This window comes from Bubalus bubalis, chromosome 20 (assembly GCF_019923935.1).
Source record: "Bubalus bubalis isolate 160015118507 breed Murrah chromosome 20, NDDB_SH_1, whole genome shotgun sequence".
In the NCBI taxonomy this organism is placed as follows: Eukaryota; Metazoa; Chordata; class Mammalia; order Artiodactyla; family Bovidae; genus Bubalus; species Bubalus bubalis.
The window spans coordinates 2,783,461-2,798,622 of record NC_059176.1 but is presented as its reverse complement, the minus strand read 5'-3'; the positions used below and the strand labels follow the sequence as shown (position 1 = coordinate 2,798,622).

The following is a 15,162-nucleotide window of genomic DNA, read 5'->3' as shown; positions in this document are numbered from 1 at the left end:
TGAGAAACGACAGGCAGCAGGACAGTCACTTCCCTTGTCGTAGCAAAGCACTGGGAACCCCCTGAGTGTGCATCAGTAGACGCCAGGGAAATTACTGCCGTGGTGCAGACAGTGGAGTGCTACGCGGCACGTGGTGAGGGACCCGGCGCCTGTGTGCGGGGCCCGCGTGACGCGGTCCAGGAGGGGCCCCCGAGGCGCGAGGCGATGCCCACGGGCTCTGGCCTGCCCGGGGGCTTCGGGGTTGGTGCGCTGAGGCGAGCCTCAAGGCTGCCCCGCTGCCGCAGTGCTGGCGACTTCGACCTCACGACGGGGTGTTTTAAAGCCGGGCCTCCTCTGAGCTGGGAGCGGCCTTTGGGAAAAGGCGAGCCCTGCTCCTACTTAACGGGCTGAAGACTGAGGCCCGGGCTGGGTGGGGTTGCCGGAGAGGGGCCACCCAGCGCCCCATGAATTCGTGATGCACCCGCTTCAAACTCTACTGCCCACCGTCCCCTCCTTGCAGATAGATGCCTTGGGGTGGCAGTTTGGTAGGAAGCGGCCTGCCGTTCCCTCTGGGCTGGTACTCAGATTGCGGGTTTATGCGTGTGTCTGGGGAAGGAGGGTGATGGTGAATATCTGCACCCAGAGAAACCCTTGGCGTCGGAAGAGGAGGGGCAGCCTAGAACTTGTGGGGGGTCACTGAGGCGTGGGGATGATCAGGCAAGGGCTGGGGAGCCAGGATGTAGGGTTCAGTTCCGTTCAGTCACTCAGTCGTGTCCGACTCTGCGACCCCATGGATTGCAGCACGCCAGGCTTCCCTGTTCATCACCATCTCTTGGAGCTTACTCAAACTCATGTCCATCGAGTCAGTGATGCCATCCAGCCATCTCATGCTCTGTCGTTCCCTTCTCCTGCCTTCAATCTTTCCCAGCATAGGGTCTTTTCCAATGACTATGTAGGGTTCAGTTCAGTTCAGTTCAGTTCAGTCGTGTCCGACTCTTTGCGGCCCCATGAACTGCAGCACGCCAGGCCTCCCTGTCCATCACCAACTCCCGGAGTTCACCCAAACTTAGGGAATCCCTGAAGTGGGAGGAGGGGCGAGCGGGCAGCTTCAGGAGGAGCCGGGCCAGCCAGGCCGAGCAGATGGCGTTGCAGACGGTGTTGCAGACGGCGCACTAAAGAAGCCTGTGAGGAAACGAACCTAGGGACATAAAACCAAAATAGCGGCTACCTCTGTTGGGGAGGCATTGAGTGCCCTGGGTAGCAGGGAGCCTTGTGGGCTTCTAGGAATGTTCTGTAATTTGACTTGGATGGTGGTTATGCAGGACTCCATATAAAGAACAGTCTTAAACTGTACACTTGAGTAGGGCATGTCACTGCTATTATACCTTAATTTTTAAAAAGCAGGCATAAACAATCTTTGGTGTTAAAGGTCAGAGTAGTGGATACATCAGGGGAAATATGTGCTGCAGGACTAGGAACATTCTATGTCTTGATCCATCTTGCCATATGGGTCTATACATACATAAAGTTTAATCAAGAAAAAGGAAAAAAAAATTTTTTTTAGAAGTCACTGAGTCCTGTCCCACCCTTTGTGACCCTATGGACTGTAGCCTACCAGGCTCCTCTGTCCTTGAAACTCTCCAGGCAGGAATATGGGAGCGTGTTGCCATTTCATTCTCCAGGGGATCTTCCTGACCCAGGGATCGAATCCAGGTCTCCCATGCTAAAGGCAGACTCTTTACTGACTGAGCCACCAGGGTACAAAACAAAACAAGAAACCATGCTCTTAAATATTTGTACTCTTGTGTGTGTTATGGAGCTTCCCCAGGTGGCTCAGTGGTCAAGAATCTACCCTCCAATGCAGGCGATGCGTATTCAATCCCTGGGCCAGGAAGACCTCCTGGAAGAGGGCACGGCAACCCACTCCAGTATTCTTGCCTGGAGAATCCCGTGGACAGAAAAGCCTGTCAGGCTACAGTCCACAGGGTCACAAAGAGTTGGACATGACTGAAGCAACTCATCACACAAACACATGTATTATACCTCAGTTAAAAAAAAAAAAGGCCAAGCCAACAAAAGTGCCCCAAAACCAAAGATGCCCCACTGGTTTTAGGGTAAAGACCAAATTCTTCAGTTTACCTTGTTTTGTTTGTTTGTTGGAGTAGAGTTGAATTAAAATGCTGTGTTAGTTTCTGCTGCACACTTTACATTTTAAGTGATCAAATGTCTGAATTTGTCTGGGACAGTCCCAATTTTTTAAGCCAACAGCCACCAGGGCCCCTGACCTGAGCCTGGGCTGGGCTCCCCACTGCTGCAGGAATCAAAGGTTGGCCTGATTGCCTCTGAGCAGGGCGGGGGGCAGGGGGCGGACATCTGAAAGTGAAAGCGGGGCTCCTGGAGGAGGGTGGAGCTGGGGGGGGGGGGGGGGCCGGCTGATGTGACCGCAGCTGGAAAGCCCCAGCTGTGGGTCAGTCCCCCTGGCTGCTCCAGAGGCCCCATCGCCCGGGTCCCGCTCTGAGGGCCCGGCCCCGCCGGCTTCTCCTGGTGGCCCTGCTCTGCCTGGGGCCCAGCGTCTACTCACCCCGCAGGTATGTCCACGCAGGTAGAGGAGGAGGGCCTCTGGGGTGTTGTGGGCAGGAGGCGGGGATTCAAGGGCTTAGGGAAAATTCCGGTTCTGCCAGTGGCCTTCCAGGCTAATGGCTTCAGCTTAGAGCCCAGACCAGAATGCCAGCTCAAGTCATAGTGAACACGCGCACACACACACAGAAGCAGACAGACAGGGACATGAAGACACGCAGACAGATGGAGACGCACGGACACAGCCACTCACAGACCCTCTGAGGCACACACACCAGGGGACACCAGTCACAAAAGTGGCTGCACACCCACGGGCGGATGCGCCTACATGAAACTGCTTCTCTGTGTTCCTTGGGCACCTGCCATGGTTGGACGCTGGGTCAGCCCCACTCCCTGCCCTGGGGGGCTCCTGGTCAAGGGGAAGATGCCCCCGACCCTGGAAGTGCCCCTCCGTCATGGGAGGAGGCATGCGCAGGTCAGGAACCAGGCGCGGAGCAGGAGGTCCTGACTGTGGTCTGGGGCTCAGGGGGTCGGGGAAGACTTCTTGCTGGAGGAACCACCTGAGCTGAGCCGTGAAGGAGCCACGAAGCAGCTGGAGAAGGTGAGGGTGAGGTCGCTGTTGGCAGAGAGGACAGTCTGTACAAAGGTGCAGAGGACACGTGAGTGTATCCGAGTGATCAGAGTGGGTGAGCGAGTGAGTGAGAGACAGAGTAGAAGAAACTGGAGGGGCCAGGTACAGCCTTGCATGCCGAGCTAAGGAGGAGTGAGTGCCTCTCCTGAGGGGGATGGCAGTGCGGGGTGGGGACAAGGGCTCTATTTGGTGGCTGTACTAAGGGGAGCCTTTAAAGTTGGTATTTACTGATTTGTTTTTGGCTGTGCTGGGTCCTCACTGCTGCAGGGCTTTTCTCTGCTTCTGGCCAGTGGGGGCTGCGCTCTCGTTGTGGAGGGCAGGCCTCTCCCATCTCAGTGATTTCTTTCCTTGTGGAGCACAGGTTCTAGGCACGCGGGCTTCAGTACCTGCCATTCGGGGCTCTGGAGCACAGGCTCAATAGTTGGGGTGCAAGGGCTCAGTTGCCCCGCAGCATATGGGATCTTGCCGGATCAGGGATCGAACCCATTTCTCTTGCGTTGGCAGGTGGATTTTCTCCCACTGAGCTACCAGGAAAGCCTCAAGAAGGGAAGGCTTTTACGTGCCTTTTTGTTGTTGTTGTTCAGTCGCTCAGTCGTGTCCGACTCTGCGACCCCATGGACCGCAGCACGCCAGGCCTCCCTGTCCTTCGCCATCTCCCGGGGTTTGCTCAGATTTATGTCCATTGAGTCGGTGATGCCATCCAACTATCTCATCCTCTGTCGTCCCCTTCTCCTCCTGCCTTCAATCTTTCCCAGCACCAGGGTCTTTTCTAATGAGTCAACTCTTTGCATCATGTGGCCAAAGTACTACAACTTCACCTTCAGCATCAATCCTTCCAATAATTATTCAGGATTGATTTCCTTTAGGATTCACTGGTTTTGATCTCCTTACAGTCCAAGGGATTCAAGAGTCTTCTCCAACACCACAGTTCAAAAGCATCGAGTCTTCGGCACTCAGCCTTTTTTGTGGTCCAACTCTCAAATCCATACATGACCACTGTAAAGTCATAGCTTTGAGTATACAGACCTTTGTCAGCAAAGTAATGTCTCTGCTTTTTAATATGCTGTCTAGGTTTGTCATAGCTTTTCTTCCAAGGACCAAGCGTTTTCTAATTACACGGCTACAGTCACCATCTGCAGTGATTTTGAAGTCCAAGAAAATAGTCTGTCACTGTTTCCATTCTCCCTATCTATTTGCCATGAAGTGATGGAACTGGATGGCATGATCTTCATTTGTTGAATGCTGAATTTTAAGCCAGTTTTTTCACTCTCTTTCACCTTCGTCAAGAGACTCTTTACTTCTCCTTCACTTTCTGCCATAAGGGTGGTGTCATCTGCGTAGCTGAGTTTATTGATATTTCTCCCGACAATCTTGATTCCAGTTGTGCTTCATCCAGCCCAGCATTTCACACGATGGACTCTGCTTAGACATTAAATAAGCAGGGTGACAATATACAGCCTTGACGCACTCCTTTCCCAATTTTGAACCAGTCCATTGTTCCATGTCCGGTTAAGAACTTTTTGAAAATAGGCTTTTCTGGAGTGTCAGAAAGCTATTTCTAAGCAGGTAATCATAGCACCTCCAAATAATGACATTCTTATCAGGTCCTTCCCAATATTTATACCTCTTATTCATTTTTCTTGCCTTATTGACTTAACTAGTTCTTCTAGGCAAATGTTGAATGCCCTCAGAACACACATGCTTGTCTTCTTCCTTATTTCAGAAGAATCTTACCCAGCAGAGAAGGGCTTTAAAGGAGGTTTATATTCTGGCAAGACCCCCGACCCCTCTAAGGAGATGGAATCCAGGGGGTATAGGAAGGAGTACAGTTAGGACCTGTGACTACGAGGGAGATGCCGTCCTCTGCCCCAGCTGGCTACTTTGGAGCTTTGAAGGATGGGGTGCTGGCCCAGGCCCTGGGGAGGTGGCAAGATTGGGACTGCGATGGGATACCTGGGAGGGGCCACTATAGGAGGGCAGGCCTGGGAAAAGGGGGGGGGGGAGCTGGGGTGGAGATATCCAGTGCTGAGAGGAGCCCAGACCTGACTTGGTCACAGACAGGGTGGCCTCAGCTGGGAGCTTCGAGTAAGCATGGCCTCTGGGTGGTGCTCCCACCCCTGCTCCTGGCCCTGCAGTGGGCGTGATGCCCTGACCTGGAGAACATGGGCCTCAGGGCGCAGCCCAGGGCTGCGTCTCCTGGCTCCTGAAGCTCAGCTGAGGCCAAGGTGCAGGGGCCAGGGCCTCTGAACACTCAGGGCAATAGAACAGAGAGAAAGAGCCAGGAAGAGGCCCCATGGGTGGGGAGGAAGGCCCGGGGCAGGGGCCACGGCAGAGTCAGCAGGGAGTCTGCAGCCTAGAAGACACCAGCCTGATGCCCGAGAGGGCCCGCACAGGCAGGGGTGACCCTCACACTGAAGGCTCACTGCCCCCGCAGGCTGCCTCCGGGGAGACGGAAGGGTGGATGGGCAGAGGTCCCCAGGCCAGTGAGGAGGCCCCATCGCCAGGGGCCAGTCCGGGGGCCTGATGAGCAGGCAGGTGCTACAGCACAGCCCCAGGACTGCTCGGAGGTGGAGGCAACTGCACCCTAGCCTCTGAAACCCAGGTCAGCTGTGGGGAGCAGAGGGAGAGGCTGGGAGAAGGAGCTGCCTGAGCAGAAGCTGGGAGGCTGGCTGGGTGCAGGCCCAGGAGGCCCGGGAGTGAGGCTGGAGGAAGTACAGACCATGATGGGGGGCGAGGGGGCTTCAAATGCCAGGCTGTGGGGAGCCACAGAAGGGTTTAAAGTAGGAGAGTGACCTGATTGACTTGTGCCTCGTGAAGGTCAAGAATGACTTGGGAAGCTGCTGAAGCAGGATTCAGGGAGCAGGGGACAGAGGGAACACCAGGGGGGCCTCGATGGGCTTTGGGACGAGGTGGTCAGGCAGGGTGGCTGGGTTTCAAGTCTCTGCCTCTGTTACCTCCCGTGAGACCCAGCCGGCAGCTGCCCCTCTTCCCCCAGAATTTTCCCCTCGGCTTCCTGGGAGAATTTCAAGTCTGATGCCACTCCTGGCATCTGGCAGCCTGCCCACCTTCGGACCCTCTGCCAGAAGAAAGGGTTCCCTGGGCAGCAATGCTGGGCTGCTGGTATTGGGAGACAGGGTTCAGCCTCTGCTCCCAGGTTCCTAGCCAGACCCAGGCTGGTCCTGACTCCCAGCCCCTGAGCTGTGTGGCTTAAGGCAAGACCCTGCCCCTCTCTGAGCCTGTTTCCTTATCTATGAAGTGGGGTGAATGACACCCTGTCACTTTGTTGTCATGGGGATCTGACACGTGCCAGGCATTGGACCGAGCATACAGTAGGTGCTTACTAAGTGTGAGCTCTTGCCAACCAAGGTAGTCTGGCTTGTCCTGCCCCCACACTCCCTGGAGACAGAGCCCAGAGCGGGGCAGGCTGGGCCCGGCTGGAATGGATCCTGCATCACCACTCCTGCCCCTGCTGGGCGCTGGGGGGCATGGTGCAGGGTGCAGGGGGAGACAGATGGCCACTGGCACGATGCTCCCTGCTGTGTTAGGGCTGATCTGAGGGCACGGTCCCTGAGTCCTGGCATCTGGGAGAACCAAGACCTGTGGCCAGAGCGGGGCTGATAAGGCCCGCATGGAGCACCTGGGCCGGCCCCTCCCTCCAGACAGCCTCCTTCCAGCTGCTCAGCCACCTGTGGGAGAGGAAGGTAGGCCTCAGTGACCCCCTGCATGTCTGTCCCCTGGAAGGACATCTTGCTGGCAGATGGGGGGAGGGGGGTGGGTTAGGGGCTGGGCCCTGCCCGTCCTGGTGTCAATCACCCCAGGCACACAGAGACCTGGGGAGAGGCCACTCCAGCCCAATATCACCCAAGGGTCAGGTGCTGGCTCCAGCCTGGCCTTTGTCCCCATGGTGGGGGGTGGCCTGGGGATGGGGGGTGGCTCAGCCTCTGGTTGGTCCGTGATTTCAGCAGATCCTGCCCTCTTTTGGGCCCTAGTTCCTTGGGCTGAAGTGAGAACTTGCTGGCCCCCACCACCTTCAACTTGTCTTTACACAGTGGGGTGGGTGGGAGGTCCCAGCAGGCCAAGAAGTTTCTCTTCTTTTTCCCCAACAGCCAGGCGGGGCTGAAAGGCGGTGGGGAGTGAGCAGAGCCTGGGGGAGCTTGAGGGTGATGAGGGCCCTGTGCCCAGGCCCCCAGGCCCTAGAGACCCCCTCCTGGTCCTCTACGGGGCCGAGGGGTTGGGGGGGGGCATGCAGTGGGGAAGAGAGTTGGGAGCCATCAGCCCCTGGTTAAATATAGAACCAAGGAGAAGGAAATGGCAACCCACTCCAGTGTTCTTGCCTGGAGAATCCCAGGGGCAGGGGAGCCTTGTGGGCTGCCATCTCTGGTGTGGCACAGAGTCGGACACGACTGAAGCCACTGAGCCGCAGCAGCATCAGCAGCAAGGCCCCTCCCACAGCCTTCCCTGCAGGCTGCAAGGCCTCGATAAGCCCCCGGTGGCCTTGGCCAGCCCCCTCCAGCCTGACCTCACCCCCGTCCAGTGCTGAAACATCCAGAAAAAGGGGTGGACGTCCTCCTCGAGGGCTGTTGAGCTCCGCTTTGAGCAGAAGCGCCAGTACTGGGAGGACGCCGTGCGGCAGGCGGGTGCCAAGGAGGCCCCGGGGGCGGCCAACCCTGCCCCCAATTTGGCGAGGCTCTTGGCCTAGCTCGGTGCTTTGGTTTGCTGCAACCTGCAGAAGGTGCAGCGGGAGGTGCACCCCACTAATGCGGCCCATGTCTTCCCGGCTTGGGAGGCCTATCTGCGTACCTTCCACGGCGCAGTGGCCGGGCACCTCCAGAAGCTCGCACACGACACCCGCGGCTGCAAGCAGCTCTCCGTGCTGCTGGACTGGGCCGCCAACGTCTACAGCAGGTGAGGCCCGGGCCGGAGGCCGCGGGGTGGGGCGAGGGCAAGGAGGGGCTGGCACTGCCCGCGCGCGAAGCCTTCAGGAACCTGCTCTGAAGGGCACAGGGCACCTTTTCCTCCCCGGGAGAGTGCTGGCTGTTAGGCACCCAAGATCCGAGATCCGGGAGCCCTTTGACATTCTCTCTTCCCCATCCCAGACCCTGGTGCTCTCCCTCTCGGGTTCCCGAAGCTGGAAAGCGCTCCGGGCGGGGTTGCTTCCGAGGCGGTGAGCCCAATGAGTCCCCCCTAGTCCACGCGGGGCCTTTGAGTGAACTGGCCAAGGGCGCCCCCTCCAGGCTGGACACAACCACGGGCTCACAGCGCTCCTTGAGGGCTGGCTTTCACCCCCACTCTTGCTTTGGATGGACACCTCGGTTCGGGGCTCTGCAGAACGTGATGGGGTGGGTCGCCCGTCCCCCTGAGCGCTCCCCAGCTCCCCAGGACGATGGGCAGTTGGAGGGGGCGCCAAAGTGCTGGGCTCCTTAATATTCTGTGTGGCTGCAGACAGGCACCCGCCCCGGTGTGGGCTGGATCCTAGCTGGACCCTGAACTGCAAGGTCCTGGGGTCGTTTAGAGCTCAATCCTGGGTGAATCCGAGCATGAGGGTGGAGGTCACTCCCGAAGCAAGCGGGTCGAGGTCCATCCGGACTGCCATCTTTATGCTTTCGGGGCACGCTCCACCGACTGCTTAGCCAGGAAATCCTGAGGTGGGAAGTCGGGCGAAGGGGCGTTTGGCACGGAATCCTGGAGGGCAGGGTGGGGGGCCGGGCGTGTGAACGGAAGCCCAGATTCCGGGCCTCACAGCGATGGCCTTAGGCTTTGAGCCAAGGCAGAGGGCAGTGGGGGCAGCCGCGGCTGCATCAGAGTCCCGCCCCGACCTTCAGGCCCCGCCCTGCCTTCCAGTCCTGATTTCCTGGGCTCCCAGGACCAGGCTCTGCCCTGGGAGCCGCTGCCCCCTCTCCTGGCACCGGAAGTCTGGGCCCGACTGGAGGACTACACCAGCTTCCTGGAGGTGAGACCAGGGCAGGGCTGGGCCGGAGGGGCCGGGGTCCAGGTAGAGCGTGGTCAATGCCAGCGGGCTAGGGAGGCGCAGTGCCCAGAGTCTGAGCCTCTCTGCACCCTGCGGCCTCCGGCGTGGGCCTGTGTCCCGGCAGGGGTGCCCTTGCCTCCAAGGGTGCGCCCTAGGGCTTGGAGGTGGGGGGGGGCCTCCCTCCTGGGAGGGTCTCACTCACCACGGCCCCCTTCTCTGGCCCTCAAAGACCAAGGTCGCAAGCTGCTTCGATGGCATCCTGCAGCTGGAGCAGAGCCCTGGGCGGCTGCAGACGCCCCCGACGTGCTGCAGGGCCTCTACCACACGTCGCTGTCCTTTGACGTCTGCATGGTGCGCTGGAGGGAAGGACGTGTGTTTGGGCCTCGGGCAGTGGAGACTCTCTTAAAAGTCACAGTCACAACTGCCTCTCCCCATAGGACAGGAGCCTGAGGCCCCACCTGGGTGCGCGGTCAGAGGTCTTCAGGTCTCATAGCCAAGCTGGGAGAGCGAGGCCACAGCTCCCAGCTTAGCGAGGGTGGTGGGGGGGGTGGACCACGTGAGTGTCCGAAGCTGGGAGGGCTGACCCTCTGGAAATCGGGCCCCTTGGAAGTCGGAGCCAAGACTGGGAGGCAGATCAGGGAGGGTAGAGACGTCCCTGCGCCACGAGGTGGGCGCTGGGGACATCGGGACCGAGGGCTCGGAAGCGCTGGCTCGCAGGTCATGGTGGAGCACGTGAAGGCGGCCGGCGCCATCTCCGCAGAGCTGGAGGCCACCACGTTGGGGATCTGCGTGCCGACGCTGGGGCTCTTCCTGCACAGGTGCGGGCGAATCCTGGGCCGGGATGTGGTGGGCGGGGTGGCCAGGACGCTGGTTGTCCCTGGGGAGGAACTCACACATCCTGTTTCCTCGGAATCCGAGATTCCGGACAACTGGGAGGGAGAAGCCTGGAGGGCGGACTCGGGGTCTTAGCAGCCAGGGAGAGTCTCCAAGGCCCCTGCGTACCCCGCTCCAAGGTACGAAAAGGCTTTTCTGGAATCGGGGGCGGTGAGCGAGCCTAACCTGTGCGCCAGCATCAATGCCTGCCAGGAGCTCAGGTGGGTTTGTCCCGCGGTTCCCAGAGCGACCGGCAGGGGGCGCGCGAGACCTGGGAACAGCGACGCAGACACAGACCCTGCGGCCCCTTGGTGGCCTTGCCCGAAGGCCTCCCAGAGGGCACCCCTTCTCCGTGCTCGTCCCCGCCCCTGTCCCCCAGATGGGGTCCTCCCTTGGCCCCGCAGAGCTGAGGCCCTGGCAGGGACACGGGGAGCTTCAGGGCTGAGCAGAGGCCAAGGTTCCAGCCACCCTTGCCCGGCTCATCCCTGCCACCCAGGGCTCCATGCTCTCCTCCCTTCATCCCGCTCAGCCTTCTTCCTTTTAGGGACCCTCTCTCTTCTTGGAAGCCCTCCCTGACACTCCCCCTTCCCCAACCCCCAGGGCCTTGCTGGTGCCGGGGCTTGGGTTCCTCTGCCTCCAGGGGGCAGTGGCCCTCCGCTCTGGGCGGCCAGAGCCTTCACCCCAGGCCAAGCCGTAGTGTCCCCCAACTGAAGATGCATCAGCTACTGCTGATGGTGTGATGTCCCCACGGCCAGACGGGACTGCAGTGTGGGGGCTCAGAGAGGCATCGCCGCTGCTCCACGGTCACGCAGGCAGTACTTGCTGCATCTGGGAACCCAAAGCACGACCGTGATAAGGTGCTGGCTCTCGAACACTCTTTTGTCCCTAGACTGTGCCAGGCTGGTCCTGGGCACAGGGGACTCTGGTGTAGGCCATCTCTGATCAAGCCCCTGGTAGAAATTTAGCCTTTCTGGAGAAGGAAATGGCAACCCACTCGAGTACTCTTGCCAGGAAAATCCCATGGATGGAGGAGCCTGGCGAGCTACAGTCCATGGGGTCACCAAGAGTTGGACTCGACTGAAAGACTTCACTTCGGTGTCCCTGGGCTGCAAACTGGGAGAGCCTCCTCTATGATGAAATGGGGACATTGTGATATTTGGAGAGGCAGTTATGAGGCTCAAAGGGCTTCCCTGGGAGCTCAGAGGATAAAGAATCCACCTACAATATAGGAGGCCTGGGTTCAGTCCCCGGGTCGGGAAGATCCTCTGGAGAAGCGAATGGAAACTCACTCCAATATTCTGGCCTGGGGTATCCCGTGGACAGAGGAGCCTGGCGGGCTACAGTCACGGGGTCACAAAGAGTCGGACATGATTGAGCGACTCTCACGGGCGTCTGAGCAGGGCCTCTGGGCCAGGAAGGGCTGTGCTGCACTGTTCTGTCACCAGGAGGGATGGAGGTCTGGCTCAGCCCTGCCACAGGGGGGCCCTGCCATGTGGTGGGACCTCGATCACTCCCTGGCCCACCCCCCTGTGCTCGGCTCCCGGACTCAGTGCTGCCCCCTCACATGACCACTCCCAGGGCTTCTCCACTGTGCCGCCCCAGGGGGCTGCCCTTCACACTATAGTCTGAGTGATCGGAGCTGGGGTGGCACCCAGCCTTCACGGCTGTATGCCAGGCCGTGACCCCTTGCCCACTTTGCCCCCTCCTGGCCCTCCCCCCTCCCAGGACTCACCTTCTGGCCAAGTTCCCAGAAAGCTTTGGAGAGCTGGAGAAGGCCCTGGGGGCTGCCGCCCATGCCTTTCAGAAGCGGCTGCTCCAGGGCTTGCAGGGCGCTGTGCAGGTGAGGGGGTGGGCCCTTTCTCCCCACTTTCCTTGCCCAGCAGGTGCGCCCTGTGTCCTGGAGCCTGGGGGCCCAAGTCACAGCCCTCATTTACCATAGGGGCTTGTTGGGGTGGTGTTTCGGGCGCAGGCAGGGAACCCAGACACGTTCCCAGCTGAGCAAGAACAGTTGGGAAACAATTACCTGCATCCTTCACTCTCCTTGGGCTTCTCTGGTGGCTGAGATGGTAAAGAATCCACCTATAATTGCAGGACACCCAGGTTCGATCCCTGGGTGAGGAAGATCCCCTGGAGAAGGGAATGGCAACCCACTCTAGTATACTTACCTGGAGAATCCCATGGACGGAGGTACAGTCCATGCGGTCACAAAGAGTCAGACATGACTAAGAGACTAACGCTTTCAGTCTCCTCCTCTCAGAGACAAACTCTGAGACTCTCTGAGGACTCTCTCCTCAGAGAGGGTGCATCCAGGGAATGGCGCCTCATCCAGCCCCTCAAGGCGCCCCCAGGACTCCCGAGGCAAGGCCTGGCTAGAGGCTCAAACTCCAACCTTGCCCTCGGGGCCTCCGGGCCTGGAGGAGACAGTCTCAGGGAAAGGTCTAGAGCCAGGAGAGGGGCTGTCCCCAAGATACCTTAGAGAAGGGGGTCAGCTCCCCAGACTTTCTTCCTGATGCCAACTTGCCCTTTGGCCTGATTCGCCTCTGTCCGGAGCCATGCCTTGGGTGCCCAGGGGAGGGTCTAGTGGGTGCTGGGGGTCAGCTCTCGGCAGACTGCCCACCACTCTGCCCCCAGCCGCTCTTCAGGGACCTGTGCACCAAGGCCTGGCTGACCCAGGACCTGCTGCAGCCTGTCATGGACAAGGTGGTGGCCTTCTCGGGCCTCCTGGAGCACATGGCCCCACCCCTGGCCCAGGTATCCGGGGGCGGGGCGGGCGCTGGTGGGGGCGTGCCCAGGGCTCCTCCCTGTGACCCTGCGGGCCCCCCACAGGAGACTGCAGCAGGCACACAGCTATGTTGTCCCCGAGTACCTGGAGCAGACCCTGAGACCCCGCGAGCGGCTCCGGGGTGTCGACCAACTGAGCGGCTCTCAGAAGATGGGCCTCGAGGCGCAGGCCATCGGCAGCACCTTCCAGGGCTTGGTAGGAGCATCGCCCGATTGCCCCGGGGCGCTGGCCTTCTTGGGGGTTCTCCAGCCCGCGGACCCTCCAATAGCGCCCCCCTCAGTCTGGTTTCATCTCGCCCCCTGTAAGAGACCCCCGGTGGGCGGCTTTGACAAGCGGATCGCCCCACTTTCCGCGTGCCAGGGAGGGGCCAGGTGGGGAGGACACGTTGCATATATTTGCGTTTATTTGCATGTACTTTGAGGGCGGTGTAGGGGAGGGATGAGGGTCGCAGCCGCGTCTGATGGGCGGGGACTGTGTCGGACCTCTCCTCCACCCCACCCCCAGCAGAGCGAGCTCAGGCATGTCCTCCCCACACAGACACCCCTCATCTGGGCCGCTGGTCCCCGACTCCCCGTCTGATGCCAGGCAGGCCTTCCCCGCGGGGCCTGGGCTCACCCACCTGAGCAGACACGGAAAGCCTCCTCTGCGCCGTGTCGTGGGGAGGGAAAAGGAACCCTGAGCCCGGCCGCGTCCCTTTCCGCGGGGCCGGAGGCGGTCCCGGTAGGGCCGCGGTGGTGGCTGCAGGAGGGCTAAACCGGGCACTAACCGAGGGTCTGCAGGCGGGGGCGGGAAGGGGGCTGGGGGCGAGGGTGGCCCACCGCTCCCGCGTCTCCGCAGGGCTCCGAGGCCACGTGGCTGGGCCAAGCTATCCCGTGCGTGGCTGACATACTGGGCGAGACTTACAAAGACGATATAGGGCGGCACCTGCAGACGCTCATCAGAAGCTACCCCGACATCAGGTTCATACCCAGGAGCTGGTTCTGGGGACAGGAGACGGGGAGGGAGCCGCCGGGCGGGGCTCGGACTAGCCCCGGCCTCCGTGGGCAGGTGCGGGCTGCGCAACCTGCGGGCCCGGACCCTCAGGCTGCGGGGGCCCTGGTGGGATCGTCTCTGCCCTTCCCCGGTGTTCTAATCTCGCCGTCCTCATTCGCTCTTGTGGTCCCTGGAGTCTGAAGGGAGCCGGAGCCCTTCCTCCAGCGAGTCTTAGGGGAAGGCACAGGCCCCCAGCTCCGGGAGAAAGCCCTTTCTGGAAGCCCCGACACCTGCCAGAAGGAAGAAGGCTTTGATCCTAGGGTGTGTGTTTGGGGGGTGCTGAGTCATCACGCACGTGGAAATCCCAGCTGAATCTCTCCATGGCCTTGGAGATTCCAGGATGGGGAGGCTACAGAAAGCCCGGGCCTAGCCCCTTCCCGGTCCCCTGCCTCGCCCCGCCCCACCGGAGAATCCTCAGATCCCAGCCTGCGCCTTCTGTTTGGAAGGTTTCCCTTTGGACCCTCGGGGTTTCCCTGCGCAGGCTGGCCGGCCCTCCCTCGCTGCGGGAGACAGTGCTTCCAGCTCCTTGGGGTGCTCGGGGGCGGGAAGGGCGGCACACTGGGCCAAGCCTCCCACCCGCACGTGCCTGTCTGTTGCCGCTGGGCCGGGGCGGCTCTGACTCCCCTGCCTGCCCCCTCCGGCATCGCGGCATCGGCACCGCGGCCCCCTGCTGCCTCCCTCGGTGCACTAGTTTTCCGGAACCTCTGCCTGGGCCTCAGAGGCCGTTCCCATCAGGCTTGCTTCTTCCCGTCTCCGCCGGGCTTTGCACCCTTCAAGACCCAGGCACCCCCCAGGAATGCTGGGTGCCCTAATGCTTCCAGTCCGAGTCCCGGGGTCCCCCTCGCCCTGGGGTCCGGGGTGTCACTGGAGCTGTCGAGTCTGCAGTGGGGGCCCGCGTGTCTCTGCAGGCGGGACCACGTGCTGGCCATCCTGGCGCTGCGCCGACTGGGCCGCCGTCGGAACCAGCACTTCCTGCGCCACGCCCAGGCCCTGCTGAGGGCTGCGGCCAAGGCCGGCAGCTCCGGGGCCGCCGGGGGCCGCGTGCTCTTCGAGGAGATGGAGTTGTCCACCTCCATAGACGTGCTGGTTACCTGCATATAGTGCTGCTGGCCTGAGAAGGGGCTGACCCCAGTGGACGGAGGGGCGGCCACCTTCCCCTGGCACCGAGCCCCAAGCTGGGACACCTGGAAGGCAGCCTCAGCTCAACCCCAGGCCTGAAGCCCCCAGTGGTGGACCGTCCATCCTCCTCCTTCTGATGGCCAGGAGGAGGTCATGCCAGGCATGCCAGCAAGCCTGAGAGGCATTCCAGGCATTTGGAGG

General features: G+C 60.7%; 1 protein-coding gene across 1 annotated transcript; it reads left to right on the top strand.

Moving 5' to 3' along the window:
• Positions 1–6,815: 6,815 nt before the first annotated feature.
• On the top strand, positions 6,816–14,943 carry LOC112580933 (exocyst complex component 3-like protein 4). Its single transcript, XM_045163850.1, is given in 13 exon segments — positions 6,816–6,888; positions 7,006–7,091; positions 7,737–8,092; positions 9,029–9,137; positions 9,385–9,430; positions 9,433–9,506; positions 9,873–9,973; positions 10,169–10,249; positions 11,754–11,868; positions 12,660–12,779; positions 12,853–13,005; positions 13,648–13,769; positions 14,751–14,943. Coding segments are annotated over 13 exon segments (1,629 nt in total).
• The last annotated feature ends 219 nt before the right edge of the window (positions 14,944–15,162 follow it).